Source organism: Stegastes partitus, unplaced genomic scaffold (genome assembly GCF_000690725.1).
Source record: "Stegastes partitus isolate 25-593 unplaced genomic scaffold, Stegastes_partitus-1.0.2 Scaffold145, whole genome shotgun sequence".
Taxonomy (NCBI): domain Eukaryota; kingdom Metazoa; phylum Chordata; class Actinopteri; family Pomacentridae; genus Stegastes; species Stegastes partitus.
Window position 1 is genome coordinate 335,066 of NW_007577876.1, and position 10,384 is coordinate 345,449.

General features: G+C 43.3%; 1 protein-coding gene across 1 annotated transcript; it reads right to left on the reverse strand.

Moving 5' to 3' along the window:
- Nucleotides 1-2,095: 2,095 nt before the first annotated feature.
- On the reverse strand, nucleotides 2,096-5,738 carry LOC103355366 (C1q-related factor). The gene is made up of 2 exons (XM_008279133.1): nucleotides 5,091-5,738; nucleotides 2,096-2,275 (listed from the first exon to the last, which is right to left on the reverse strand). The coding sequence occupies exons 1-2, from the start codon at nucleotides 5,736-5,738 to the stop codon at nucleotides 2,096-2,098; spliced, it is 828 nt and encodes a 275-aa protein (XP_008277355.1).
- Nucleotides 5,739-10,384: the final 4,646 nt, after the last annotated feature.

Consider the following 10,384-nt stretch of genomic DNA (forward strand, 5'->3'; position numbering starts at 1 on the left):
GGCATATGTTTTAATGCTGTCGGAGCTCTGGATTAATGCTGTCTTTTATGTAAGAATTCTCTCATTGCATTTGTGCGTCTTAAGACTCGGGGACACGTACAGATGTTGCAGACTCTCAGGCCACGTTCAGTCCTGATGGTTTCAGCCGTGAAAGCTGTTTCCTGCAGACCAGGGGCGTTTGTCTTTGACGTTGTGACATGAAGTCTCTAATTTGAAGATGTGCTCATCCACCCCGCAAGCAGGAAGCAGCCTGTGCTAGTGCTCGACTGCCCCGTGGCTCGGGTGACCTCTGCTTATGCACGGACCCTCAGCCTTGATTGTGTCTGGAGGAATCGCGCTTCAGACAAGCTTAAGTTTAGGGCCAGAGGGCTTCCTGGCTTTTACCGGATGCAGCAGTTAAACGGACAACAGGATGCTCTCACACTACGCAGCGTGGCAGCCTAACCTCTTTCTGTCACTTGATTCAGATTTACACCATCGTACCAATTCACAGCTCACAACTAAATGCAAGATTTAATTGGGCTAACGTGGCGTTTTGGCGAGAGATAACACTTTAGTGACATTTGCTTGTATTAGCTGTAGTAGCTAAAGGTAGATCTGGTGATGTTTTCCATACTTGCATCCTCATAACTTCGACACTCTTAACTTTGTGTTTCAAACTAAATAGGACAGTTTTGTGGCCCAAGTCAGAGGTGAATTGTGTTCAAAGATTTTGATAATATCAAAGTGACCGTTAAGGAAACAGAAAAAAAAATCCACTGGTTATTACAGTTCAGGCCTGGAGGCTATCTCCGTGTCCCTGACACTTGTCGCAGTCACAGCGGAGCCCATTTGCCCTGGATTACTTTGCGGCACTGATCTAAGCTCTGTCATGATATGTTCTAACACCCGTCGCCTGACTTTTCTCCTTCGATATCTCAGCGTCTCCACGGCCATTAAGAGGAAAAAAAAACCACATCGCTCCTTTGATTGTGAAACACAATCATCTCCCGCTTCATTTGACATTTAACACAGCTGTGTGATCATCTCTGCGCTGATTGCCTCTCGCTGTGTGGCTCTCTTGTGTGTAACATTTGGATGACTAAAGGCCGGTTTTCGCTGGAAAATGAGAGAACAGCTGATCAAGAACTAGATGAGGTGAGCGACATTAACCGCGTAATATGTGAGGAAATGCAAAAAAAACCACAAGTTTTTAATGAAAAATCATGGACATTAAAAGTAAACGCAACAAATGCTCCCTAAGCCCACAAGCAGCTTTTTAAGCTTGGTTTAAAATCACTATTTATCATTTGTGGAAACACACAGAACATTTCAACAGGTGTTGCATGCACAAATTAAATAAATAGATCTTTACAAATGAGCACGTTAACCATTACATGATGGAATTGTACAACTACCTATCAACAGTTATATTATCTCCATGGACACCAATAGGATGTACGGTGTGTGCACCACTCTGACTGTGTTCTGACATCAAGATTCAATATCAAATTTACAGTTTATACACTAACAATATAATGGGCTGGTGTGACATGATTTTCCAAACTGAGACACGTTACATTTTGTGACACCATTCAAACATCATAATCTCATTTTGGCGTCCGGACAAATTAGCCTTTCTTGTGACAAAATATAATTCCTCAGTCACTGATGCACAACATCATACAGACAGCATGAGAGAAACATCTCAACATAAATCTAAACAGCACATTTACAAACACCGCAGTCGGGATTTCCGGACTTAAATTAGAAATGACAGCTCAAAAAATGATGGTGAGGCTTTTGCACTGTCAAAATTGTTACTGCACCTCGGCATGACACATGGCAGTGAGTGACACTGGTACGTTGCGTGTGTCCATCAGAATAGCAGCATAGGCATCCTGCATACAGCGGAACGTATGGATGAGGAGGCAGTTACCGATAACCACAGAACCACAGTCTGAATCACCGTATTAGGGAGGATCTTTAACAATTTGACTGTGGATCAGTAGCTGTGGGCAACTTAAACCTCACTGCAAGAGCCAAGTGAAAGTCAGAAAGTGAAAGTCTGCTGGCTGGGACCTCTTCACCTCTGAGCCCATGTCCTGTCCAGCCTTCAGTCAGCATAGAGGATGAACCCTGAAAAGGTGCTGTATTTGTTGCTGTTGCCTCCGTGAGCTTTGCCCCCATCCAATTTTATGAAAACCTCATCGCCTGCATCCAAATGAAGTATGACACTGTTGCTGGCGTAGTCATAACTCTGGTCCTGGTCCTGGGCGATGGCGCTGGCCCTGACCTGGAATATGACACGCACACACAGCCGAGCAGAGAGGAGGGTAAGAACATGGACTCTGAAGAAAAGATTTACAACGAAGAACTGTTAGAATGCTTTACTTAACCAACAAATATTAGAAAAATTAATGCATGTATCATCATAAAATGCAAGTTAATTGAACTATTATTGTTATTATTATCAATAACAAGATGATACAACCTGATGATGCTGAAACAAATGCTGTTTCACTGCCTGACATGTGACCACACTGATCTGCAATGTGGCTCAAAAACATCTTATTTTAACAAAAGAAGTGTGGACTGAATTTGGAAGTTTGTGTAAGCGTGTCCCCTGTGGTGAATATCTTGTTTTTCTCTCATGACTCAATGGAAAGGGTCAGGCTTGAGTCAGTCTGCCTCTGAGGAAAGATGGGAGAGCACATTATCCCTCTGCCTCGTGTTTTCTACTCTCACATCCACCTTTCTCTGGGTGGAGCGCCGAAAATGTCATGTTTTCCCTGAATGTAAGCGTCATTGTGTCAACACGGGGTAATTACGGAGGGTGTTAGATGTGGAGCATCACACCCGGATCGCTTTACACGTACAAAGTGAAAGTTCCCTTTGCGTGTACACTTTGCTACTGAAGGGCATTTCCCTTCGAAGCTGTGAGCTAATGTGCGATGATCTGGGTTGCCAGGTTGGCTGTCACGCTCCAACTTCACCGGACCACGCATGAAAATGCAATCCTCGCTTCAGCCGGATTCTGGAGACAAGTTTGAAGCTGCAGCGAAATAAGAATGAGGAGTTGTTGTTGGTGCCGGTGCAATACAAAAGTGTGTGTCAAGAGGTCTGGGTGTCTGAGAAGAAAGGTTAAGTGACAGATGATAGATTTCTGAGAGCAATGCAGCTGAAACTCTCCCCCCGTTCCACATTCTGTTCTAGTCCAGCAGCACAGTGTCCACGGCTGGCATATAAACACTGACTGACAATTTAATTTACAGTCATTTAGGATCCTACTTAGCAAAGTGGCTAAAAGTGGCTAAAGTGGCCTGACATTAGTTTTCCCTCTGTGGCTGGAGTGCCCCCGTGTACCAAATAAATACAGCATAATAATTATATTGTAATATGAAAAGGCCTGTCAAGGTCCAGTTCAATGAGCAATCAAGTCATCGTGTCATTCTCGGCACCACTAATTTCTCTGTCTCCTTCCTTTTTCGTGTGTGTAAGTGTCCATTTTAAGTTTTTTAAAAAGGTAAGTTTTATTTTATTGAAACTAATTTATTCAGCAGTCGTAGTTTGTGTACCAGAAGCCAAGTTTACTCATCACTTCGATCCTGATTAATCACAATGCATTTAAACAGAAACTGTGTTTGTGTGTTGTAATGGTTAGAGAATACCTTTATATAAATCTATATTTAGATCTGTGGATTAATTCATGCCTGACTTTTTTCATAAAGCTTCAGTTGATGACGAGCTGTTCACAGGTTACGGTTTATCTGTAAAACGTGTGAGACTTTATTTCTCCCTTCTGAAGAGAGCAGCGACGTTTTGAAGAATAGCCTTTTAGTCAGTTGGACGAATTTGGCCTCAAGGCCTTTAAGTCACGATACGTTTCATTTAAAGATAAAGTATGAGCGGATAAATCTACTTTCTATGAGAAGGAGTGAAAAGTATGTTTGTTAAGGAGTGCTGTCCTTCTGTTGAACTCCTGCACCTTAAAATCTTTGCCCATCACTGTAGACGACGCGTATCTACAAACAGGCACGCCATCAGGTTCACAATAACAACACATGTTGGGACGCGGGCAACAAACCAGAGCCTGTCTCATGTAGCAGCTACATCTGTGAAACTCAAAATGTCTGTTTGTGTGGAAACTGTGTCCACAAGATGGTCTTAGATGTGGTTTTGCTGTCTTGGTTTTGCAGCGTAGGCATTTAGTTCCTCAGGGATAAAATTAGCGAAACACCTTTCAGTGTGATGAATCCAGTATGACAGCTAAATGTGTTTAGTGTAGTGTATCCTGTGCACACCATATGCTGTCCTCGTAAGACCAAATACGTACAACTTACAGTTCTATCAAACAGTCTTTACAGAATAGATTTGTGTTAGAGTCACAAATACGGCATGTGTTGTACTGGATTGCATTATGTTATCCAGGTGTTTCTGTTATTGTGTCCACCCTCTGTGCAGCCTGTTGCAGTCTGGCTGAGATGTTTGCAGAAAAGTGCTGGAGCTCAGATTTACATGGTGTTTGATCAGTGTCATCACCTGGGGCCTTAAAGACATTACAAAATGATCCATGAATATAGCAAATATCACGATTTGATATTGAAACGCTTTGGCCTGACAGGCGGTCTGATAACACATACCAGCACATCACGGTTCCATGAAGTTTGTTGTATTTCAAAGGGCACCAGCTTTGAACTAGCCACTACCCCAGGCTGTGTTTGGATGTGTGCAGAGTGGAGATAGCGCTGCTCTCCTTCCACTCACTTCAACGTGTACATCATCGGATGTGTAATATGCACAGATACACTGTCTGGCAGCGTGCCACTGTGCATTGTCATTACGCTGAACTACAGCACTGGACCAGGTCAGCGCTAAAAATCACGACACACATGAATGCATGACTACTCAATTTAGACAAGCACTACACGGCTTACGCTGCTCCCTGAGCATCCTGATGTGGGTTCATCCCAGTGTGTGATTCAGGATTCATAATGTCTTAAACAGATCATTTTCATCTGCTTGTATTTTGTTCTTTTATCATTTCTTAGATTCATTCCATTGTGTCTTTAAACATTAAGAATTAAAGGTGTATTAAAAGTGTTACCCACCAGACCGTTTTTTATCAGGTCAGCCCACATGCTGGTGCCGTCTCCTCCCCTCATCAGCACGTTGTAGATGAAAAAGTAGGTGCCAGGGATCTTACAGGTGAACTTGCCCGTCGCGCCCTCATAGTTACCACCAATGTTAGTCACCACGTCGTCGAACCGTAGTATATCGTAACCTTCTTGAGGGTTTCGTAGTCCTGCGTAAAACGCCACCCGAGGAGTGGTGTTGTAAGTAGTTGTGCTAACTGCCCCCTTACCCCCTAAACCGAGAATCCCCGTCCGTACGATGTCCACACTGTCTCCAGGTGGTCCCTTAGGTCCTGGGGGGCCAGGCTCTCCAGGTGGTCCCGGGGGTCCGGGCTTGCCCGGGCGTCCCGGTTTGCCTTGTGGGCCGTGAGCGCTGTACGTGGGCAGCGGTGGGCCGATGCTGTGATCACTCAGGTCTGAATCGTTGTCCACCTGCAGGCCCATGGTCGCTGTGTCGGTGCCGGCGTGCACACCTGCGCCCGTGGTGCCCGTGCTGGGGAAGGGGTCGCAAACCATGCGGCAGGTACCCAGCATCTCAAAGTGGCTCCCGCTGTCGTCCGAGCCGCCTGTGCCAACGGAGCTGACCAGCACAGGGATGAGGACCACCAGGACGAGGACCAGCATGACCCCCACAGCAGCTGCCACCAGGGTCTTCCGCCCGATGCTCAGCCGGGGAAGGGGCTGCGCTGCCAGCGTGGAACTCTCCGGGGTGGAAATGGTGACTGTGGGGAGTGCGTCCACCTGGCAAAACGCAGACTCGATTAAGGATCTCCGATGGTGGAGATGGTGCCCAGGGAGAGCTGGTATGAGTGTGTGAGTGAGTGACAGAGCTGTGTAGGAGTAAAGAGAGAGGGAGTGGAGCAAAGGGACCAAAGTGATCAAAAGGAGAGAGAGATTGAGAGAGTGAGGAGAGAGAGGAGAGGAGGAGGAGGAGGAGGAGGAGGGAGAGAGTAAGACAGCTCGAGAGGAAAAAAAAAAAGAAAAGAAGCAAGGGGAGGAGAGAGTGAGCAACATGCACTCGCTAACCATCTGAGTCAGGGCTGAGGAGGGCACTTTCCTGCTGGCAGATGTGTAAAGCCAAGGAAGACGTGAAGGAGGAGGATATATAGAGCACAGAGGAGGAGAGCACAATCTAACGTCTCACATCCGCTGAATGATAAAGATAGAAATGGTGAAAGGAGAGAAAGGAAAGTTTGCTTGGATGAAAAGTAATGAACATTTTTACTACTGAGATTTCTGTACAGCATTCCTGTAATTCATAAGAAACAGCTGGCATTGTTTTGTGCACTAACTTTTGAGTCTGAGATGACCAAATTGGAGACATCTACAGCAGCCAGGTACAGATAAAGACTGACTGAGATGTAGTTTTCTTACACATCTATCAAAGTCAGGATGTGTATATTTTCACGATCTGCCTGGAACGGTTCCAGTTGGGAATGATTCCAACATCTGTGGTCAGTCAAGCTGTGACCTTCACCAAACTGGCGAACTTTTAAAGAGAGAGTTCAGGTTTTGTTAGTGACATTCTGCTCTATCGGAGGATGGGTCAGCGTGGCAATGAAACCGATCGCAACCAATTTCTGCACCACGTCTGAAATAACAAGTGAGCATTTTTGTACCCAAACTGGTGATTCAGCAGCACCTTTCTGGTTCACAGAATTCCTCCTCGCTGCAGTTTGGCTTGTTATAGCCGGACAAACACCAGGTGTGTCTAACAGGAGCAGTATTACTGTTTCTCTGTAAACATAGTACTGACGTATTATATAGTTTAAATGGCAAACACAAACTAAACGGTCGCCTGTTTTCACATCCAGCAGACATTCATTTGGAGTTGTGTTTCTGTCGGCACAACAAATCTAAGTCCAATATTCCCTCCTCTTTCAACTCTGTTCACTCCACCAAACCACGAGGGAAATAGCTGCTCAATGCTCCACATATGTTCACCAGCGCAACGCCAGCTTTTGTCTGCTCGCCATTTGCCATTTGACCCATTGTTATTGTAAAAAAATATATTTTTAGTGCAGCTTTGAGAGTCACAGTGAGCCACATCGACGAGCCTGGATTCATAAGACGGAGGTCCTGGAACTGGCACACCTCAACAGTATGCAGCTGCTATAAATATCATTAATTACACTTTCCCCTGCCATGGTGTCAAAACGATAGCTGTGAGAAGCTCCTATTAAAATACCACCTGCAAAAACAACAGCAACAGCAGAAGGTCTAACAAAACAGGTAAAGGGTGTGTAAGGATCACCTCCACTCTAACTTCCTTCTCTACCAGTCGGAGAAGAGCTGCTAATTATTCTGGTGAATTATAAAGATTGATGCTTGGATATGACACTTCAGAGGGAGTTTTATGTAGGTTTTGCTTATAGTTTGCCTCAAGTTAATGCTTTTATCCTGCTTTACGGCAAATAACTAGTAAAGGGTGATTTTGTTCTGGCTTTAGGGATGCAGACATGTTGTTTTTCACATAATCTGTTGACATAATTATATTTGGATATTGTTGCTTGCAGGGAAAACTCAAAAGTGCTTCAGCTGCTTTTAAGGCACATTATAGATGGACTATATTGTGATATAGCATCCTAATATTTCTGGAAAATCAGTTTATGGATAAAACAGCTGAACAGAAAAGCCCTTATTTTGTGAAATCTTGCAAATTAGATTCTGCACAAATAAAAGCATCTCATCACATTCAGGCAAATTCTAGGTATCATGTCAAATTCAAGAGTTTTGCTTCCTGGTTTCCCCAAAACATGGCTAAAACAGAGACGCCTCATAGAAACAACATGTCGAAGCCTCTAACTGCAGCCAGCACAGATAACATATTGTCTGTAACGTGATATCACCTGTCTGCTGAGAAATGTACGTATGTGTCAGCTACCTTTACTGCTCAGAGGATTTCAGGTTACGTTACATAATGGTTATTAATAGGTGTTGTGCTTCGTATGTAATGCTTTGTGCTTGTTGGAAGTGATTCATCTGAAAGTTTCAGATGCAGTTTTTATATGCACAGAATATTTATTTTAAAAGATCCTGTTTCCACTGATCATAAGAAACACAAGATACACACTATGTCTGCGACATCGAGCAGGATTTTTCCATTTGTGGCAGCTGTGAAGCCAAAAGAGCAGCATGTCAGATTTTTATATGAAACATACAATATCTTCAAGTGTGAACTCCACATAGCAAACCTTCTCCTCTCAGAAGATGCCTCCTCTCCATCTCACTGTTTAACCGACAGATGCAACCGCAAAACAAGTCACGCATTGAAGAAAGCGCTCCTGTGGTTTTGGGTTTTTTAACTGAAAATGCTAGAACTGATGGGCTATTAAATTTCCATGAGAGTGGTATAAGCAGAGTTTCTGTGAGTCCTCTGCACAGTTTTGATGCCGCTGTTGTCACAGGACATGACAATGGGACTGAGTCAGACACCTCAAGCAGTGCTTTCTTGCTGAGTCTCTCCAGCTGATGACACAATACACTAAATCAGAGAGATGGCCACACACTCAGTGCTCTTTAACCTTCTTGGATCCCTTATTATCAAACATATTCTAATTATCATACTGTATGTATGATTTTGCTGTTTGATATTTCACATATAAAAAGCTACGTTGTTGTTACACATGCACGGCAAAAACCAACTGACCAAAACAGAAAAATTAGCCTCTTGCACTGCTAAAAATCACAAACACCCGACTGCAGTAGCCAAAAATATAAGGTGACTGAGTGACAACACCAGGTTTTGAAGTGCAAGCACCTGCCTGGAGCCTTTATTCAGCAGCGAGTCCATACACATCCATGTAAATAAGACACATCTTTAAACATTTTTACATTTCAAAACTAGAAAATTCCATCAGTGTGTGAAAATGTGCAGCCTTCCCTGTGACGTGCTTTACAGCTACTGCTCTATTTGCAGACTTTAGTGCCCTCATGTGGTCCTTAAACATATCACAAAGTGTGTCACCTCCACACATTTCATTAGCTACCGTATGTTCTGTGTAGATGCACAGTTCAGGCACAGCTTGTCTCTGAATATTAACACACACACCTGCAAACCTGACACGCTGGGGTTCAGCAGGTAGCCTTCACCTTCATACTTTAGGGTGTTATAATGCATAGATTTAATGTTAGCATTGGATGTAAAGGACAGCTGAGAACAAAAATGCTGGACAGACGACGGTGATGATGACATTGGAAGAGAAGTCAGGAGTTTAAGCTCCTGCAATCCAACCTGAGGTGGACCAGCATCTCGTACAGATGGTATTCAAACGATGGCCTCTGGAGAGTGGATAATAGGCGCTTGTTAACATTTACTTGGCGGCAGATCTCATTAAAGGTTGGATGCAAAAGGTCAGCTAAAGTGTGGCTGCTTATAATGTAACTGTGTCGTCGAACTTTGCCAGTAGTGGTTGCTACCAGCAACAAAACTAAAAACATTAATTAAGATCCCATTTTCAGGCTGAGACTTGTTTTTGCAAATCAAATCAAAAACATGACTTTCCATCACAACCCACGACTTCCAGATGTGTTGCAGCAAAACCTTGATCTGTTTCCAATCAATGAAAAAAATCGTTCCAAATGTTGATAACTGACTGTTTTTTTATTGATCTGACTACATAATAAATATTCTTCTATTCCTTGACAATGTTCAGTTCAAAACAGACATTAGTGCTCTGAGGCAGGTATGTCTGGTACATTTTTTATGAAAAGCAGATATGAAAAGCAGGTTTCTTAAATCTTCCAATCTTTTCTCGTTGTTGCTCATTACAAGAATAGTTCTTTTCTTATGATTCGGTCTTTTGTTCTTGAGCTCAAAAGCTTTGCCCGGTTTAAAAATAGCAGTGGTTAACAAACAAAAAGATACCCAGCTACATAGTGATGGATTTGTTCTGAGCCTTACTTAAAGTTAAATTTACACAACCTCCCCCTGCTTGAAACAAGTTGGGAAAGGACTTCTTTTTACACATAATCACTGTAGCTTTAAATATCGTGAATTAATTTATTCTCTATTATGAGTCTGTACTTTCAAACATTTTGGACCAAATGGCCTCTGGTTTTTATTATTAGAATCAGACCAGCCCTGCATCTCCTCAAAAAGTTTGTTTTTGAACTTCAGACAAAAAAACAAGTCTTTGTTTTTCTATCTTGCTTGCAGACTTCCTGCTAAGTGAGGCGAAGTCCTTACCTCATGCAGACACATGAAATTAATGCTCATTTTCTAGACTTGCTCTCAGAAAGAGTGCAAATCCCTGGTATCTCCAAAACAG

Bases quoted from the DNA above. Each gene is read 5' to 3' on its own strand.
- LOC103355366 (XM_008279133.1), bottom strand. From the start codon at position 5,738: ATGCTGGTCCTCGTCCTGGTGGTCCTCATCCCTGTGCTGGTCAGCTCC. The intron at 2,276-5,090 runs GTGGGTAACACT...GTCATATTCCAG, and splicing joins ACCTGATAAAAAACGGTCTG to GTCAGGGCCAGCGCCATCGC.